Genomic DNA, 19,801 nt, shown 5'->3' with positions numbered 1-19,801 from the left:
CAAAATACTAAAAAAAATGCATTCAGGCAAAAATTAAAGCTGATAACCCAAATCAAGTCGAACCAAACCAGAATCGATATCATTAGTTTGATTTAGTTTTTATCATAAATCGAATCAATTCGACGACACTAAGGTTTGAACCTAATCTCCCTTCACCTACCCCAATATTTAATTTTTTTAAAAAAAAAAAATTATGCGAGGAAGACTGAAAATTTTAGAATAAAGTTAGACTCCCATAAGGTCGTGGATTTTACATAAATACCCATGGGAATTCATGCAAGAGCCAAGTGGGATGATTATTCATGAATTTGGTGCCATTTATTAAAACTAGATGTTGTGTAACCTTTAGGCACAAAATCTATTTGATAAATAAATCACAAAATTATTGTGAGACAGTCTCATTAGTCAATTTTATGAATGAATTTTCCATTTGGGTCATTTATAAAAAAATTATTATTCATGTCAAAAATATTTCTTTTTATTGTAAACATGAGTATAAGGGGGGATGTATTCATTCTATACTTTCAAAGATTTTAAATAACTTTTTTAAATGATTGACTTTTGTGGAGTTGATAGATTTTTATTGATTTTTATGAAATCTCATAGAATTGTAAAACAAATTTCATAGACTCCTATAGACTTTTTTTCAAGATTTTTGTAGATTTTTGTAGATTTTTTCATAGAATTATGTGAATTTTGTAGTTTATAATTGTGATTTATTTTTTATTAATTTTTTAAAAATAATTATTGGACATAGATAACCTCTTCAATTTTAAATTATTTTTTTTATTCATGAATGTAAATGAATTTTACTTACTTAAAAGTTAAATCAATTTAATTTGTGAAAAACGACAAATGAACTATCCAATTTATTGAAATCAAAATTTCAATTCTTTATGTCAATTTAACATATTAATGAATAATATTTTTATAAGTTTATAATAAAATTTTATTAAAAGAACACTCAAAATAATGAGTAGTCTTTTATAAAAAGAATCTAATCATTACTGACAATTTGATCAACATCGTTCTACATTCCATTGGCTATGATATCCCTCTATGCATTAGCATTTGCTCGTTGTTGTTTTTGAGTATTAAATAACTGATCAAAGTCGTCACCTTCATAAACTTGTGCTGATGAAGTCAATTGAGCTTCATTATCTAGTTCAATTTGAAATTCATCAAATTGACACTTCTTTTATAGAAAATTGTGTAATATAACACATGTCAATACAAGCCCTGTTAGGGGTGGGAAAAAATACCGAACTTTCGGTATACCGAGATTACCATAACAAAAAAATATTGAATTTACCGAATTTTAAGTATACCGAAGATTTCGATACGGTACGGTAACAATACCGAATTTTTCAGTACGATAACGATATCCAATTTGAAAATTTTGGTATATACCGAAATACCGGAAAATATACAAAAATTTTAAAATATATAATATTTTAAAACAATAAATTATAATTTTTTTTAAAATGTAAGGTTTTTTTGGTTCGGTATACCGAAAATTTTGGTATAGTATCGATATGAATTTGCTTATACAATAATTTAATATATAGATTAACTAAAATTAAAAAAAATAATTAAAAATAAAATGCTATATAATAATTAATAAAAAATTATATTTTAATTATGTTTTTAAAAAGTACAAATAAAAGAAAAAATAAATAGATAAGAAAAGAATGAAAGTTTGTATTGAATTTGGGAGATTTCTCAATTAAATGTACATCCAAATCTTTAGGTTGAATCAAAAACTTTTGTTGACATTTTATTGTTGTACCTTAGGCTATAATTCTTGTACTTAATAGAATTTCATAGAGTCATTAAAAGTCTATTGACATTTTGAATACCTATAGACTTTTGTAGAGTTTTTAAAAGTCAAGTTTGAATACCACATGACTTATTAAAATTCTACAAAAGTTTACATTGAATACCACTAAACTTTTATGGAGTATATAAAAGTCTAGTTTGAATAACTCTAGACTTTTAAACTCCATAAAAATCACTAAAAGTCTATAACCAATACACCCCCCTAAATGACACATCAGACAAAATTCACAAGACTATATCACAAGGAAATCTATCCTAAATAAATATATACATTTACAAAATTATAACTGAGACTCCATTCGAAGTATACCCATTCGGTTTCCATCTTCGTTTTCCCCACCAACCCTATTTTTTTTTAAAAAATATAATAGTTAATTTTAAAGAATATACTACCATGTAAAATACTTGTGCTAGATTTGAACAATGGAACCGAAAGGAACTCATTGGAAAAGTCGAAGAGTAAAGTTTTTTTTAAAAAATATAAGATTTTGTTTTTGTTCTTGATGTTGATTGATCAAAGAAAGTAAAAGACAAAGGGAGACCAAGAAACTAATCATAAAAAGCAAGTTTTTTCAAAGACGATGTTCATGAATTTATCCATGAGGTGAGTTGATCTGATCCATAATTATCACGACAAATAATATTTTTAGCATAAAAATTATAATTTTTATAAGTTAGATCGATTCAAAAATCTGTGTCACAAAAATGAAACGTGCGACGATATCACAAAAGTTCATAAAGTAAAAATCTATAATGAAAAATATCACTTTAACATTTTTGAATCAAAATGATTCATCCACAAGATTTCAAAGATATGAAAAAAAGAAAAAAGATAAATTGATTGAGAGAAAAAATGGGATTTAAGATTTGGGAACAAAAAAATGAAAATTTGGATCAAGGAGTATATGATTAAGTGAAAGTTAGGTGAAAGAAATTGTTCAAAAATTTGCCATTTTATTTTTTATTATTAATTTTTTTATATAAAAAATTAAAGTAGGGCAAGCTGTGTGCCGGCCCAAATCCACCCTAAATTTAGTTTGGTGGAAATTGAGGGGAGGCCAGTTTTAACTATAATATTTTGAGTTATTAAAATATTAGATAACTTGTTTTAGGAATTATTTATCATAATTTAATGTTAAAATAAATATAATTTTTTTAAAATTAATTAATAACATAACTTTGAGAATAAAATTGTGTACCTAATTGATTTTAAAAATAACAATTTGACTTTAAAAAATTATATTAAATGTAAAATTTATTTTTAGTTAGATATATCAATTAAGTTATTTTTAATAATTTATATACTAATTTATTAGGGGAAAAAAATTCTAAAATAATAGTCTCGAGAGGGTAAAAATGTCATAAAATTAGTTACGTTGGATTTTGTCACGTTCGAAGATCACGTGAGATTTCCGGAATATATTGCTTAAAGGCATCACCGTATGTCTCTCTCTGTCTGTCTCGCATTTTCCGATTCTTACTTTCTGTGGAGGAAAAATAAAGCTACCCAAAAAATCCTCGAAAATGGCTTTGAAGCTGAATGCCGTCAAGTGCCACCCCGAAAACTACCGTTATTCTGCGCTTCCTTCGATTGCCAGCTTCAGATCTCCCAAGTTTTGCATGGCTTCCACTCTTAGCTCTGGTTCGAAGTATTGAGCTTATCCCTTTTCTTTCGACGGTTTCTTTGGTGTTTCTTCTTTTGTTTTTATGAATGCTTTTTAATCATGACACATTATTTTTGGGTTTCTTTTTACAGTAAAGATTGGATTTTTAGCTGAAATTAGATGGTTTTTTTTTTTTGATCTGGGTATTTTTGGGTTTGGATTTATTGTCTGATTTTACAATTTCTTATAGTAATGTTTTGATGAAAAATGCATGTGATTGAATCAATATCGTGTTGCTCAGGTGGGTCATTCTTGAATTCTCTGTAAAAGCGCTTATGATTCTTGTTGCTGCTGTATAACGAGCATTAATGGCTCATAAATATTTAACAGTTTGTGCATGCATTGCCAGAACGTGATAAACTTTCTCCAAACCTTTCGTCCTTTTGTTTTCCCCTGCAAAAGATGTGAATTAAATATGCACTTGAGAAATTTCCTCTAGTATTCCAACTTCCCTACTAGTCAATTGGATTCGAACATGATCTGAATAGCAGGCCAGCGATAGCAGAGTCAAGAAATTTGGCCAAAAAATAAAACATAAACAGGGCTACTTTTCTGGATGGTGTAGAGTTGTATATATTTCCAATCCTTCTGTTAGAATCTTAACCTTTCATGTCAATGACTATGGAAGAGTTTGAAAATCCACCAAAATTGGAATAATTTGAATTTAAAATTGTAAATATGTTTCTCAGAAAAATATATATTATAGATATGTTGCTCAAATATGAATTCTTTAATCCAACACAACCTAGAAGTGCTTTAAATTATTTGTTGTGTTTGGCCTACGTGAGAGTTGTGCTCCTGTAGGTTTTGTTTCTCAGAACATTTTAAGCAGTTTGATACTCAAAATTTGATTATATGTTTGATGCGGAACATAGTTGTTACAAGCGCATACGAATTGTGTTAAGGCACAAAGCGCGTTGAGGCATATTCTCTTCCTAGACATATGTCAATGTGCGCACATTTTGCATAAAGTAGGCTTTTTGGTGAACTTTAAAGGCTCAAGGTGCATTTTAAATGCTCATCGAGTAAAAGGACTGTATATTTTAAGCGAAATGCAATGTAAGCGTGTGCCTGGAGCCTCGGTGCCCTTTCTTTCTTTAATAACTATGGCTTGGACAGTTTATCAACAGCTCTATTTTAGCGTCAGTGTCCTTTCTATCTTTAATATCTATGGTGTTCCTTTATGCGTGTTTGATTTTTTCGCAGGGAGATTACTGTCAAAAAGCCTTTCGGTCCTCCACATGAGGTTCATGTTCAAGTTACACACTCAATGCCACCTCAAAAGATTGAGATTTTCAAATCCATGGAAGATTGGGCTGAGAATAATATACTGGTCCACCTTAAGCCTGTGGAGAAGTGTTGGCAACCTCAGGATTTCTTGCCCGATCCTGCATCTGATGGATTTGATGATCAGGTCAAGGAATTAAGGGAAAGAGCAAAGGAACTTCCAGATGATTATTTTGTTGTTCTGATTGGAGATATGATCACAGAAGAAGCGCTTCCAACGTACCAAACAATGCTTAATACCTTGGACGGTGTACGGGATGAAACAGGTGCGAGCCCAACTCCATGGGCAATTTGGACCAGGGCGTGGACTGCCGAGGAAAATAGGCATGGAGACCTTCTAAATAAATATCTTTATCTATGTGGACGTGTAGACATGAGACAGATTGAGAAGACTATACAGTATCTGATCGGATCAGGAATGGTGAGTCTTCGCCAATAGTCCCCCAACTGTTTGTATTCATACTGACCATGGGTACTGTAGTTATTTTTTAAACCGCGTAGTTTATCTTTTTACCGTGCTTTTCTTATAGCTATTAACATAGTGCCTGCTTTAATGTGGTTCCCAACTTTCTCAGGACCCAAGGACAGAGAACAATCCATACCTTGGATTTATCTATACATCCTTTCAAGAAAGGGCTACTTTTATCTCCCATGGAAACACTGCCCGGCTTGCGAGGGAGCATGGGGACTTGAAACTGGCTCAAATATGCGGTACAATTGCTGCAGATGAGAAGCGCCATGAGACTGCATACACCAAGATAACTGAAAAGCTATTTGAGATCGACCCAGATGGAACAGTTCTGGCCTTTGCCGACATGATGAGGAAGAAGATATCTATGCCAGCCCACTTGATGTATGATGGTCGTGATGATAACCTTTTCGAACACTTTTCTGCTGTTGCTCAGAGACTCGGTGTCTACACAGCTAAAGACTATGCAGACATCCTAGAACACTTGGTGAACAGATGGAAAGTGGCGAGTATAACCGGACTTTCATCAGAAGGGCAGAAAGCACAGGATTATGTCTGTGGGTTGCCTCCAAGAATCCGAAGGCTAGAGGAACGAGCTCAAGGAAGGGCGAAGCAAGCATCGAAAATCCCATTTAGCTGGATATATGATCGAGAGGTACTGCTCTGAGCTCTACTTCACATATGGATCCTAACAAGTATTAGGAAATTCGTAACGAATTTTCGGTTTTGTTCTGTTTCGAGTTCCGATGTGGTGTTCCTTTGTGTGAAGGGTCATGTTTTGGGAGTGATTGTAGATACCAGTTTGTTTAATTCTATTGTCTCCATAGGAGCATTTGTGGTGAAGTAATGGTTTGGTTCGTATCTTGTTTCCCCATATAGCTTTTGTGACCATAAAACAAACCAAACTGGAACCTTTCCGTCTTTTGCATCATAAGCAGGATCTGCATCTATTGTTTTCGGATCAGTAACAAATGAGTATAAAATTATCCATAAATGTAGCTCCTAACTTTCACTTTCTTTTACAAATTTTTTTAGAATATTATGGTTCAAGTTGGGTAATATTTGACAATATATTCGATCATTTAGTGCATTGATTTTAACCAATTCCATGTTTTAGTAACTACGAAAAGGACTATATTATACTAGGAGAAAGTACTTATTTTCTAGTAAAAAATAGCATCTATGGTTTCATCTTCGTTAAAAAAAAATCACTAAAGATAACTAAAATATAAATGATGATTTTATATTCATTTACATAAAAAAAAATATTTTTTATGGATTAAATAGGACTAAAGGTAAGTCTCGCGAAAAATTGACTAACGAGATGTCATAAGAGTTTTGTATATACTCAAACAAATGTTGCATAGGTGTTGATATTTATTATTAATGTTTATATAAAAAAAATTCAAGGTTTATCATCAGCCAACTTTTAGAATTTTGGGTTGTTCTTATTTTTTTTTATAGAGCGAAACACATCATTTATATTTCACATTTCATAAAAAAATTAATAATTTATTTGGTACATGTTTTCATTCGTAAGAGACCATACGTTGGAGTTGCTCAAAATCAGGAAACAAAAAAATCTTATGATCACAAGTTAATATAGACGATTATCTTGTTTGACTTAACCTAATGATTCCTTCCTCACATATTTAAGTAGTGGTCTCTTTCTGGACTCTTCTGCGGCTTTATAGCTCATGGGCTTGTTTTTATCCTGGGGCCGTAACTGTACCTGAACCGTTTGCCAAAATTTTCTTCTTCTTCGACATTGTACGTGGTAAAATCATGGGGTTTTGGTTAACGTCATCTGATTTGAGAATCTTTTATGTAAAAAACAAAAAGAAGAAGAAAGTATTTAGTTCCTTCTTTCCCTGTATGTATGTCTCGAGATTAAAGATGTAGTTGAGCATTTGAAAAAAGTGGGTACTCGAACTCGATCGAGTAGTATATCTCCAGTTCAAGCTTCACTCGAGTAATTTTCAAGTTTCTTTCAGCTCATGAACCTGGCTTGGACTGAGCCGCTCACGAGTTACTCGACTTTAATTTGTTAGCAGCTCGGCTCGATCCTACCCTTGCTTCAAGACCCTGACTATTGCTCCAAGGGTAGTGATGTTATTTATTTTATTTGAGTTATAGAGGAAGAACATGGTTCACGTGTACTTTTAATCAAAGTCAAAAATTATGTAACGACTAATGAATTTGGCAAAATTTCCCAGTTGAACAGTTAGTTTTTGGGGTGCGTAGCATCTTTTTACACCATTAACTTAACGTTGATGTTCTATTTGAGAATTTAAACAATGAAAAGCATAAAATCTTTAGGAAGAAGATATTATCATGATCCACATTTATGCAGACCATCTAAAGGCTAAACACAATTTATACATTCTTTCTTCCCAAAATATTCTATTCATTTCAAAAGACTAGCAGACCCCAAAATCAGTTGCGCTTCTCATGTTGTTCTACATGCTCCAAAGTTCAATCTGTTAGTAAAATGACCGGTCTAAAATTGAAGTCTTGCAAAATATTCATCATACAGTACTTTTATTTAAACATGAAGACACTCAACTCACGACTCACACAAACATTCCATTTACAAATAATAAAACACTCAGGCCTTAGGTATTAAGGTTGCTTCCGTCATTTTTATGTTTCTGCTCTTCAAACTTGTCGATCGCTAGCTGAAGTTCATCAGTACCACCAACAGCCCGCATAGTATAGAAGTACACCCCAAAGACAAAAGCTGATAGGCCACCAGCAACAAGCAGATTCTTTGTCTTCGGTGCAAGGGCATGGAATCCAGAAAGTCCAGTCATCTTTTTAATAAACAGCCAGAATCCTATAAACGCATACCCCTGAGCCTGCAAGTTTAAGAAACGAGTCTGTTAGTAAACTACTAAATTAAAAAAATGGAAACGTTAGCATGAATTCAAAAACCAAATTTAAAATCAGTAAAACTAGTTAAAAATGAGGTTAAGAGATGAACTATGACCAACTTATGGTGGCATGTCGTAAGAATAATTGGTGTAGCCTTGCGTCAACTATTTATATTTTGGGATGCTTCTTAATTACCTCACAGTATTTCAGATATCTTTCTCAGCACACTGGATGTGGAAGGATTAAAGGTAAGAACCCAAGAGAACAAACATGAATCATCTGCAATTATCTCCATTTGCATAAAATAATATTATAAAAGGTAAGAGAATGGGTCAAGGAAAGAGTTAATTTGCCATAAAACAAATATTTATCTTTGGACAAAAATGTTGTATCTTAAATAAATAGAGCCTAAATGGTCATATCATTTAAGACGGGGGCGATTTCATATATTTGAAAAGGGGGAAATTGAATTGTTCAAAAAAAATTAATTTTCTATTCTTGAGATGGAGCTACTCCTGAGTCTGCTTTAACTCACATCACTCGCCTCCATTACGCAAGGAAAACACACTATACATCCCCCTTATGCCTTTCAACTGCCACAAGTTTTGTGGCCTATCTATGACATAATCTTGCCCTAATCACTGCTTGTCTTTTTAGCCGCATATCCCCCTAAATCATATTTATTAAAACTAGGATCAAATGAAAGCAAGACCAAGCCATTGAGATAGACGTGAGTTATAGCCAAGCAAGGTTATGAAGTGCACTATACAAGCATGAAGCACTAGCCATGGTATGCATGCTTTCAAGGCTCAATAATCCCCACCAAGTAAACACGTCTGAACTACAAGGGCAGTATATCCAAGATGATAGGCAAGACAATGGTTATTATTCGCTTGCTAGTAAACATTAGTTTCACCCTCTTTCTATACACCATCAGTATGATATCTTGTCAAATTTTCTTCTTAACATTCAGATTTTATTGTATTAACTCTTAATGTAACTAACTCCCTTCGATAAAATTTTCTAAAGATTTAGATATTACAGTAGACTCTACAACCATGGGACAATAAATCCGTGTGTGATTTGGGCTCATCACAAGATTATGAGTCACTTTTCTGTAGTCTCCAGGCTATCTATCCTTTGCCCTCTCTTTTCTTCTTCTTCTTCTTCTATATTACATGCTTCCATTAAAAAAGAAAAGAAAACCGAGGATCATGTTTAAAACTAGCCAGTTTTATACATAAATCTACTCAAAAAACAACACATAAGATTTAAAATACTCCTACCTCAGTCCGCCCGAACAAATCCAAAGAAACAAAATTTATTCTTTTGACAAGCAAATAGCAACCAAAATTCTCTCCAATTCATTTCTCAGCAAGAAATTTTATTCCAGTCATTAACCAAACAAAGAACCATGTAAAATAATACCTTTAAATTCCGGTCGACTAGAGATTAGAGAGATTGGAGAACGAACCTGATGTGAAACCCTAGCTTCGGCTTTCTCCTATGATTCACCACCACCACCTGATTCGTAAGCCGCTAATGGATATCGGGTTTGGGTCGCGTCTAAACAGTTTTCCGGGCGATAATTCCCGGGGATGGGTAATCAAATTCTGAGTTTAAAGAAATTAAAAAATAAATAAACAATTGAGAACGTCGTGAACTTCAATTACAAAATGGAATTAGCATTCCCAACCTCATTTTTATCTAATGATAATACTTAAGCAATATTCGAACAAATTTAATAATAATATTTTAATTGTAAATTTATTTGTTTCAAACTTATGTTGAGTTTTAAACGTGCTTGATATTAGTCTTGTGACAAAATAATTAATTTTTTTGGCAAAAATTATGTGAGACGGTCTCACGGGTCGTATTTTGTGAGAATCTCTTATTTGAGTCATCTATGAAAATATATTATTTCTTATGCTAAGAGTATTATTTTTTATTGTGAATATTTGTAGGATTGACTCGTCTCACATGTAAAAATTCGTGAAAACGCTCATTTTTTTTAATTATAAATATGTGAAATTTGTTTAGAAGTTGGAGAACCTTTTAAAAGTAATATCATTAAGGTTTTGTTTTAGACGATTTTACATATTTATATGCACGAAATAAATCATTATATGCACGAAATAAATCAACACGGTCTATACATATAGTTAAAAATAACATTTTATTTTTGACATAAAAAACTAACAAAATTGATTTAAAGATAAAAATCACAAATTTGATATATGAAACGATCTCGTACGAGTTTTTGTGTATCAATAATAATTTTAAAAAAGTTAGAATTTATTTACAGTCTTGTTATGTGAATTGCATTTCTCGTTATAGTATTGGGATAAATACAACTGATAACATGATGTAAGGCTAATGAAATGATGTATAATCCAACGTGTAATTTTCACAACTCGACGAACTAATAAAAACACCTCCATTATGATAAAACGACCCCATGACAATTGAAAAACCATACATCAGAAAAAGAAGCAAACGGAGAACTCAAAGATTGTGGTGACAAAAACTGGCTCTCCTCATACATGATGTGTGGAATCCCACAGCAAATCAGTGCGATACCAACGGTGCGAATCCGAGGTTAATTCATGATCTGCAGAATGATTATGTTCAAGCTTCAGGTTGCATCTTCTCACACTCTTCTCGTATGGACTGGAACAGAACCGTCGACAAATATCTTTCCCCAAAGCTAGGGAACACAACCTGCAAAATCATAGTCGTTCGTTACCTTTTAATCGAACAAGAGTTGGCGTATAGAACAAAGCGAATTGTTTGTCATCGGAATTTTTTAAAATATAGAAGGTGCTGAAATATCTTCCCTCTACCGTGCAAGGAAAACAAGTACACCATAAACAATTAGAACTCAACATACAAATTGAATGTTATACTTGACCTTTTACCTTCAGCTATTAAACTTATTACTGCAGGCCAAATGAGCGATGTGAAATTTTTATACACCAATTTCGAATCAAATAGATAGCAACAGCAGAAGAGCAAGCTTGCCAAAATCAACATACCGCTATAAGCTTGCCAGCATTTTCAGGCCTCTTTCCAACCTTGATAGCAGCAGCAGCTGCCGCTCCAGAAGATATTCCCACCTGGTAAAAATTAATAATTAATTTGAGATCCATAATCCATAGCATTCCTGCTGACATAATAAAAAACTTGAAAAATAACGCCCTTCAGCAAATTCCACATACATCATAATCATGTTTAGTATCTTGTATCCCACTGTGAATGATTTGATTGATTAACTTCGCAGATGTATTTACAACCCAAGCACATAATCACATGATCTAATCAGCACTCTAACTTCAAGTTTTGTCAAAATAAAAGCAACTAAATCATTCCAAACTCGAAAAACTGTGCACTTGGTGGTTCTTTTAAAGCATAAAAAAATGCATATATTATCACCATGTCGTGGATAACACATAACCCCTGCCTTGAATTCATTAAATCAATATTTTCCGATCTCATATTTATGTCAGAACATCTTTGGAGCAACCATGCGCAAACTTATACAAATACGAACGGCATATCATCTCATCATAACTGTCATAGGTTAAAATAACTATTTACCCATACTCTGTCCTAATTTGACACTAAGCATGCTACAGAAAGATATCAAGTTATATTATTTCCAGACACCGCTACCAAAATGATATAGCAGGCCCTCATTCTGCAGCACCTATATCTTAAATATATCAGTGTTAGATAAGGCCCATGCCTGACACGTGAAAATACAAATTAATGCTTGAAAAATTATCTCTACTCCTGTGATAATTATTATCTAACAATACTACCTTGCCAGATAACATGAAGCACTTACCAGTAACCCCTCTTGAAGAGCTAATTGCTTCGCAGTTTCAACTGCTTCATCACTTGATATCTGGCGATGGAACAAGAAAAAGCCAGTCAGAACAAAATGGCTAAAGTCAAAGTCAAAATGTTCATGAAAAAGGAGACGTACAAAAACATGTTGGACAACCAAATAATGCAGGCGTAACACTGGACAAAAGTGATGTCCTTGTAAAGAGGTGAATTAAACTAGTTCCCTTCAATTGATATGTTAGGATTGTGAAGTTTAAATAAGAAGGCATTCTAATTTTCAAGTGCCAGCTTAAGTTTTAATCATGGGTTGATATTCTACTACATACACATCTTGGTATTCAAACCAGTAACAATTTCACAAAGGATAATCAGAATTGGGGATAGTTTTATAAAAAAGCATTAAAGAATGCTAAGGAGGTAAGAAACAGACCTCAATAACTTCATCCATCACATCTTGATCTAAATTCTTCGGAATAAAACCTGCTCCAATTCCTTGAATTTTGTGAGGGCCTGCAGTTGCAAATTGCAGCTACTAGAAATATACAAAATTTACACTTAGCTATCAACATTGAAATGCTGATTGTCCGCTTACCAGGTTTACCACCAGATAATATATTGCTTTCCGTGGGCTCCACACCAATAACCTAATGGACAGGAGCAATTATTGTTATAATAAACAAGAGAGACAAAAGAAATTATTTATATACAATTCATCTAAAAAACCACATAATACCTTGATATTAAGATTTTTTTTTTTAAGATATCGACCAACCCCCGAAATTGTCCCACCAGTGCCAATCCCCGCAACAAATATGTCCACCTTGCCTTTTGTATCTTCCCAGATCTCTGGGCCAGTTGTTTCATAGTGTATCTAATATTAAATGAAAGGAAGAGAGACATGATTTCAACAATGACTTCAATTTCACCTCAACTCATAAAAACATGCAATTGTGCAGCAGACAAAAACCCGTTTCTAAACCCAGATTTAAAATAATAGTGCATCAAGATACACAAGGAAAAAACCTTTGGATTAGCAGGGTTGTCAAATTGTTGAAGCATATAGGAATTTGGGGTACTTTTCAATATTTCTTCAGCTTTCTGAACAGAACCCTTCATGCCTTTGGCTGCATCGGTTAGAACAAGTTCAGCTCCGAATGCTTTCAAAAGGACTCTTCTCTCAAGACTCATGGACGCAGGCATCGTCAATATGAGCTTGTATCCTCTTGAGGCAGCTATAAATGCAAGGCCGATTCCGGTGTTCCCACTAGTAGGTTCAACCAAAATACTCTAGCATAAATCCGGAATTTCACAATGTATCTGTCAGTATCATAAATGCTATGCAAAGAAGACAACTAAACACAATCTCACAAACATCGGGATGGACATAATACTAGCACAGTCCATGGGCTCAAATCTCATAAATTAAAGTAAAGACGAAGACTCGTGAACACAATTCTGTGAAAATATTTGACCAGAAACAGAAATTGTGACCAATTATCTTACCTTCCCTGGGGTTATAAGGCCCTTTTCCTCGGCGTCAGTTATCATACTATATCCTATCCTGAAAGCAATATTCAAATATAAATAAACTGAACATACCAAAAACTTGAGAGAGTAGAACTCAAAAAGTTTCTTATTCTGATAAACGTAGAAAATTTCAGACAAAACGCAAACACCAATTTCGCAAACGAAAACCAGAGTACACCAACCTATCCTTGACACTGCAGCATGGTTCCATTATCTCAAGCTTCGCAGCTATATTCGCAACACAACCTTTAACAACATTATTCAAGTACACCATCGGTGTCTTCCCAATAAGCTGTTATGAAGCATCAATTGAATAAGAGTGAAATAGAGTAACACCAAAAAAATATAGGAACTAAAGCTAGCCATCTTCATTTTTGCTAATAAACTACACGATTTTTGTATACATCTATATATATAAAAAAATTGACTATAAAAAAACACAATGTCAAATCCACAGCAAGAATGCTCCACTACCCATCAGTAAAATCACCCCAAAACACCAAATTATGATCATAATAATAACAAATAACAACAATAACGCTGCAATATATAACAAAAGGCTCACCTGGGTTACATCTTCGGCGATATTGAGGCCTTCAATTTCGCTCTTAGGCTCCACGGACACCGCTTTACACACAATTTTTCCTTTACCGAATTTACTTGTATTGCTTACACTAATACTGTTGCAACCAGATAATCCTGTGACAGCCGAACGGCTCTGCTCGGAGACGACTAACTTAGGATAACAGCGTCCCGACTTGTTGACCGCGGAGAGAGAAGTCAACGGCTGGTTCAACAGAGACGCCATGGATTTCCCTTCTCCGAAGCTTGAACAAGATACAGAAATGGAGTGGATATCTATATTTGTCCTTTGACAAAACGAAAAGATATTTTAAAGTCGTGTTACCTGACCCCCGCTGAACTCACCTCTTTATGAATGTCGTGATAATTTTAACATCAATATTCATTCCAACCCAATTTAAAAAATAATAATATTTTTTTACATTAAAAATATTATTTTTTATTGTAAAAATAAACCTTCTTACAATAAAATATATATAAAATCGTCTCACAAAAAATTTACTTACTCTTATAATATAAATATAGTGACAAAACTTATGAAATATTCATGCGGACGAATTAATGTTTAAGTTCATATTTTATTTATATCATTAAAAAAAAATTTGAAAAACTACATAGAAGATGGGAGGATAATAGGAGAACATGGGCATTGTTGGAGTGAGTTAACGTTTAAAATGCGTTACTAATATTATAGTAATGTCATTTTGTAGGTTTTATCTTGAAATAAAATATGAAAAGTATTTAATTTCATGCATTAAAATAATCAAGAATAAGTCTCTTGTGAGACGGTCTCACGAATCTTTATCTGTGAAACGGATCAACTTTACCGATATTCACAATAAAGAATAATACTCTTAACATAATAGGTAATACTTTTTCATGGATGACACAAATAAAATATCTGTCTCACAAAATACTGAGATCGCCTCACACATGTTTTTGCCAATAATCAAACTAGTTTTTCTAAGGTATTCATGTATTATTAAATAGAAAGGATACTATTACTAGAAGATAAATAGCTTATCTTGTGTGAAAATCTCATATTTGAGACAAGATAGATAAGAGGTTCACATGAAACAAATATCTCATCAACCCCAAAAAGATATTAATAACAAAAATATCAAATTATAATTAAAAGATTAATAATTTTTTGAAAAACGTATCAAAATTATGTTGGTGGATGCTGGCATACATTATTGGGCTCACGATGAGAAACTACATTTAATTTGAATTCTGCTGATAATACTCGACGTTACAACAGTTTATGACAATGTCGTCGAATGTAGATGTGCAAACACAAAAGATCCGGTAAATCACAGCGATCCCTGAAATCTCTTTACTATGTCAACATGAGTCCTCGGGTTTCATAATTAAAAGCTACATATCATCGCCACTTCACAAACAAAATCAACAGAAACAACCAACTCACTTAAATTTCACCAAGATATATCTGCTTATCACTGCTGCAAGACCCAATAATAGGCTCACTGGGGTGGAAAACGCACTCGTTAACTGATCCTGTATGACCTGGAAGTTTATATAATATGCGCCGTGAAGTAGTATCCCAGATGTGCACCATGCAGTCACTACTACCAGCGGTGACTTTACTGCCATCTGGTGACCAACTACATCGCAACAAATTCTTCTCGAAATTGTGTTGATGCCCTTCCAATATTTTCACACAGCGATTTTGTGGGGCATAGGGACGCATATCCCATATTCGAAGACTGCAATCCATGCTATTGGTCAGAAGGTAGGATCCATCCGGACTCAACTGCATACCAGTAATCATATCCTGATGACCTTGAAGCTTCAGAACAGGATCAGTTCTCCGCAAATCCCATACCTTCACATCATTGTCGATTCCACCGGTATAAATCTTATCTGAAGCATCAGAGAAACTGACTGCTGTAATCTGGTATTTATCTGGGAAACTCTGTATAGAACCCCTTTGTCGCATATCCCAAAGTTTTGCAGTCCCATCATCGGATCCGCTGACAATTAGAGGTGGGCCTCTTCGAGCAGGACAACAAGAATTCACAACAGACAAGTGCCCAATCATTTTTTTGATCTGCTTTCCTGTTTCAACATCCCATGCTCTTAGACATTTATCTGGACTAGCAGATATTATCTGTGAACCATCAGTGGTCCACTGAACATCCAACACGGCATTTTTGTGACCTCTCAAGACCATGAAATTCTTGCAATCACCCTGCACATTCCACAGAAAAATATCCCTGTCATGAGAACCAGATGCAATGATAGTCCCCGCAGGATTAAATTTCATTGAGTAAATTGCACTTTGATGGCCTGACAGTAACATGATAGGTGCCTCCAAGCTTGATGTACGTTGTTTGCCATTTGATCCAGGCACTGATGTCCCAAAGTTCCGAGTCACATTCGATAACTCTGTTGGCTTTGGACCGATCACAGAAAGTGCAGTCTCCACTTGCATATTGCTTCTGCTTTATTCTTAATACAATAAATGGATTATAATTTTGCTAGCAGCTTTAGATCCGCATGAATATACATAATGATAACTTTCAAGAAATAAAATAATATTGAACCATTTTTATTAAGATAAAATACAAAACCAATTCAAGTACAATCAAAATCTAAAGATCTGACCAGTAAGTGCACAAGGCAATGCATTTCACATCTTCAGAAAGGAAAATATTTTCTGGAAACGATACAAGCAACTTTAATTATTTTCAACATCTTTCTTTCAAAGACAGTTTACACCCCATTTTCAAACTATCCTTTACATATGAATATTACTTTAAATTGACTTTCATCACTACAAAAAAATAGTTATGATTATTATATTAATATCCGAATAGAATCAATAGATGCAAAATATTTCTATATGACATGACATCTACAACAGAAAATGTCCTTTCCATAAATAAAACAAAATGTAAATAATATTTTTCAATTCACTTCCTACTTGGAAGCAGAAAGGTGCTCCAATGATTTTCTTTAAGGGGTTGGCCTAGGAAGTAAACTCACCCAAAATGCTAGAGGCAAAAGATTTATTATCCTAATCCGTAGGAGAGGGAAATGTAGAGTATAAGTCCCACCATTCTTGGTCTGTAACGCAGTGAACAGCATATACTACCACTGAAATGGTAGGAGAGTTGGTCGTGAAGATTTGGTTTCAATAATCTACTATCTTCCTTTTTTGATAGGCTTTGCACATAAAAATTTCTAAGTTAATTTGTTTTCTCCTAGTCAAATTTATTTACCAGCAAAGCACCTAGGAACGTCACAATGCACCACCTTCTTGTTAAAATCAAATCTCACAGCACTTCAATGAACTGAACTCCAGGGAAACGATTTCATCCTCCATGACTCAAGCTTGGGCATTGCATCAAGTACACGGAAGAGAACAAATCAAACAAAAACACAACTTCTTAAAAATCAGCCCAAAAACAAAAGCACTAAGATTTTCTCGGCTAAGGACCCAAACCACGGAAATTAAATAATAAATAAAACCTAAGAAATGTAGCAAATCAAACTGAAACAATCTTCAAACATAAATATGAATATCGAGCATCAAAATTATCACGACTGGTTCCATTATCATGCTTATGAAAGAAACTAGATATTCGGCCACAATTAAGCTCCTCAATCATGGAAATCGTATTTAGTATGAAGAGCGCGAAGAAAAACCCTTACCTGGGTTCTTCGAAGAACTTCCAAGATTTAGCTGTATGTGCGTCTGAACTAAAACCAAGCCATGGATCAAAGGCTTTGTTGGGCTTCGAAATTTGCGATGGGCTCTAATTGGGCTCCGCTTGTTCTGAAATCCAAGTATTCGTCTAATTGTCGACATATTTTTCCAATAAGATTTCAAATTTGAGAGGATTTTTTATTTTATTATTTATTTATTAATTTTTTTTATTTCAATTAGAAAATGATATTTTTAAAAGTTCTCTCTTATCAATAAAGGAATAGCTTATTAATTATTTAATTATTCATTATATAATAACACTTAGTCTATGTTTGGTAGCCATAATAATAGAATGATTATTAAATAATCATCACTTATCTCATGTTTGGTTCATTTTTAATTTAGTATGGAGGGCCTTGATTATGATTGAAAGCCCTCACTATTTATGTTATTTGTGTGATTAAATATCCCTACTCAAAAGTGTGATAATGTATAATTCTTGAATAGTGATAATGATAAATTAATATAATATTTAAATTTTTATTATAAATTAATTTCATATATTTTTATTATTTTCAATCATTTTAAAGAAAATAAATTGTAATGCAAATCTATTTTAAATTAAATTTTTATAAATTTTTAATCTTTGTTAATTAATTCTTTTATGAAAATAAATATTTATTAAATTTTAATTTATTTTGTTTAATGATTACCGTAATATTTTCAAATATATTTCTAATAAATATATTTAAATTAATTTTAATAAATATAAATTATAATTATAAATATTTAATTATCTATCAAATTATTTTAAAAATATTTATAATTATTTTAAAAAACAATAATATTGTAATTATTACTAAACTTTATTTAACATTAACCTTCAAAATATTATTGTTATTTTAATTATTAAAGTAAATACATATTTACAAATTTATTTCTAATAAATATATTTAAATTAATTTTAATAAATGTAAATTATAATTATATATATTTAATTATCTTAAGAATATATATTTAATTAACACTTAGGGCATTTTGGTCAGTGCAATAAAATTTACAAAATTAATCCATCATTTTAAAATTATACCAAACACCATGTTATTTATCTCATCATACTATTAATCCATATATCTCATTTTTTAATCACTCTAATTACTAATCATTTACTTATCTCATCACACGTACCAAACGGAGCCTTACAATATTGTTTTTATAACAGTGATTTATATTGTATATTGGTATTTATGACGCAGAATAAGTATAAATTTGATACATGTTTTGAGTAGAAAATGTAAAAAAACGCAAATTTTGTGTATCAGAAATAGTTAATCTTGCTTAATATATAACAAGGCCCAGTTTGATAAGTAGTATTAAGGTTGGATAATTTATTAATATTTTGTTTGCTTTGATTTTTAAATTTGATATTGACTATTTCTTTGACAACTTTTACTGTTTGTGTTGGAGAAGATATTCAGACATCGAATAAGGGTAAAAACTATCTGACAACACCAAAAAGAGTAATCATCAAAATACCCCTGATTTTAAATATCAAAATTGCAACTGGGTCTTCTTTACGTCATTGTCCTAATTTCTTCAGAAGACTCGTGCCATTGACCGCTGGTGAAGAACTTCGAAATCGACAGGGGACAACCTTGTTCAATTTGGTTTCTGTTAAACTCAGAATTAAAAGATTACTTGAATAAGAATTTCGAAAATTACTCACAATAACTTTTTTTCACAGATAGCTCTTGCTTTCTTCCGCTGGATCGAACGACGTTTGTGTAACGCCCTCGATTGATTTTATAAAATAACACAGCGAAAAATTAAAAATTTTACTTGAAGGGAGGAAGGATTTAAAATTCTCTTGCCATAAAACGTTTACAATCAAAAGTATATACATGATCAATCAAGTGTTGCATCAAAATACAAAATATCATTTTTGATCATGTCCAAAAGGCTAACAAAATAGCCTTCTTCCTTCCATTTCTTGTATGCATATGACCCCGGCTCCAATCAACGTCCTGGCTCGTCGCC

The 19,801-nt window shown here is 32.7% G+C and overlaps 4 protein-coding genes across 10 annotated transcripts; 1 reads left to right on the top strand and 3 right to left on the bottom strand.

Moving 5' to 3' along the window:
• Positions 1 to 3,280: 3,280 nt before the first annotated feature.
• LOC142518460 (stearoyl-[acyl-carrier-protein] 9-desaturase, chloroplastic) lies at positions 3,281 to 6,120 on the top strand. The gene is made up of 3 exons (XM_075621245.1): positions 3,281 to 3,488; positions 4,710 to 5,211; positions 5,366 to 6,120. The coding sequence occupies exons 1-3, from the start codon at positions 3,364 to 3,366 to the stop codon at positions 5,924 to 5,926; spliced, it is 1,188 nt and encodes a 395-aa protein (XP_075477360.1). The 5' UTR covers positions 3,281 to 3,363; the 3' UTR covers positions 5,927 to 6,120.
• A 1,622-nt stretch (positions 6,121 to 7,742) lies between these two features.
• Positions 7,743 to 9,770, bottom strand: LOC142519268 (uncharacterized). Of its 3 annotated transcripts, XM_075622233.1 has the most exons (3): positions 9,608 to 9,757; positions 8,329 to 8,412; positions 7,743 to 8,117 (listed from the first exon to the last, which is right to left on the bottom strand). In XM_075622233.1, the coding sequence occupies exon 3, from the start codon at positions 8,070 to 8,072 to the stop codon at positions 7,875 to 7,877; it is 198 nt and encodes a 65-aa protein (XP_075478348.1). In that variant the 5' UTR covers positions 8,073 to 8,117; positions 8,329 to 8,412; positions 9,608 to 9,757; the 3' UTR covers positions 7,743 to 7,874. The 3 variants fall into 3 exon arrangements, with proteins under 3 accessions (XP_075478348.1, XP_075478347.1, XP_075478349.1); XM_075622232.1 differs by lacking the exon at positions 8,329 to 8,412 and having other exon boundaries at positions 9,608 to 9,770; XM_075622234.1 differs by lacking the exon at positions 8,329 to 8,412 and having other exon boundaries at positions 9,562 to 9,756.
• Positions 9,771 to 10,501: 731 nt separating this feature from the next.
• On the bottom strand, positions 10,502 to 14,387 carry LOC142517979 (cysteine synthase, chloroplastic/chromoplastic). Of its 2 annotated transcripts, none has more exons than XM_075620534.1 (10): positions 14,075 to 14,387; positions 13,692 to 13,801; positions 13,486 to 13,543; positions 13,006 to 13,269; positions 12,716 to 12,853; positions 12,575 to 12,626; positions 12,413 to 12,462; positions 11,981 to 12,040; positions 11,169 to 11,249; positions 10,502 to 10,854 (listed from the first exon to the last, which is right to left on the bottom strand). In XM_075620534.1, exons 1-10 carry the CDS (start codon positions 14,315 to 14,317, stop codon positions 10,762 to 10,764), a joined length of 1,149 nt encoding a protein of 382 aa, XP_075476649.1. In that variant the 5' UTR covers positions 14,318 to 14,387; the 3' UTR covers positions 10,502 to 10,761. The 2 variants fall into 2 exon arrangements, with proteins under 2 accessions (XP_075476649.1, XP_075476648.1); XM_075620533.1 differs by having other exon boundaries at positions 12,413 to 12,492; positions 14,075 to 14,384.
• Positions 14,388 to 15,293: 906 nt separating this feature from the next.
• LOC142518670 (uncharacterized) lies at positions 15,294 to 17,929 on the bottom strand. Of its 4 annotated transcripts, none has more exons than XM_075621466.1 (2): positions 17,770 to 17,929; positions 15,294 to 16,563 (listed from the first exon to the last, which is right to left on the bottom strand). In XM_075621466.1, the coding sequence occupies exon 2, from the start codon at positions 16,544 to 16,546 to the stop codon at positions 15,521 to 15,523; it is 1,026 nt and encodes a 341-aa protein (XP_075477581.1). In that variant the 5' UTR covers positions 16,547 to 16,563; positions 17,770 to 17,929; the 3' UTR covers positions 15,294 to 15,520. The 4 variants fall into 4 exon arrangements, with proteins under 4 accessions (XP_075477581.1, XP_075477584.1, XP_075477582.1 ...); XM_075621469.1 differs by having other exon boundaries at positions 15,294 to 16,553; positions 17,770 to 17,837; XM_075621467.1 differs by lacking the exon at positions 17,770 to 17,929 and adding an exon at positions 17,337 to 17,763.
• Positions 17,930 to 19,801: the final 1,872 nt, after the last annotated feature.

This window comes from Primulina tabacum, chromosome 11 (assembly GCF_025594145.1).
Source record: "Primulina tabacum isolate GXHZ01 chromosome 11, ASM2559414v2, whole genome shotgun sequence".
NCBI classification, from domain to species: domain Eukaryota; kingdom Viridiplantae; phylum Streptophyta; class Magnoliopsida; order Lamiales; family Gesneriaceae; genus Primulina; species Primulina tabacum.
Note: the sequence above shows the minus strand (reverse complement) of the source record. Positions and strands in the feature narration are given on the sequence as shown.

Bases quoted from the DNA above. Each gene is read 5' to 3' on its own strand.
- LOC142518460 (XM_075621245.1), top strand. From the start codon at position 3,364: ATGGCTTTGAAGCTGAATGCCGTCAAGTGCCACCCCGAAAACTACCGT. The intron at 3,489-4,709 runs GTATTGAGCTTA...ATTTTTTCGCAG, and splicing joins ACTCTTAGCTCTGGTTCGAA to GGAGATTACTGTCAAAAAGC. The intron at 5,212-5,365 runs GTGAGTCTTCGC...CAACTTTCTCAG, and splicing joins ATCTGATCGGATCAGGAATG to GACCCAAGGACAGAGAACAA.
- LOC142519268 (XM_075622232.1), bottom strand. From the start codon at position 8,072: ATGACTGGACTTTCTGGATTCCATGCCCTTGCACCGAAGACAAAGAAT.
- LOC142517979 (XM_075620533.1), bottom strand. From the start codon at position 14,317: ATGGCGTCTCTGTTGAACCAGCCGTTGACTTCTCTCTCCGCGGTCAAC. The intron at 12,627-12,715 runs GTATTATGTGGT...CCTGTCCATTAG, and splicing joins AAAAAAATCTTAATATCAAG to GTTATTGGTGTGGAGCCCAC. The intron at 10,855-11,168 runs GTATGTTGATTT...ATGATTTTGCAG, and splicing joins ATGCTGGCAAGCTTATAGCG to GTTGTGTTCCCTAGCTTTGG.
- LOC142518670 (XM_075621466.1), bottom strand. From the start codon at position 16,546: ATGCAAGTGGAGACTGCACTTTCTGTGATCGGTCCAAAGCCAACAGAG.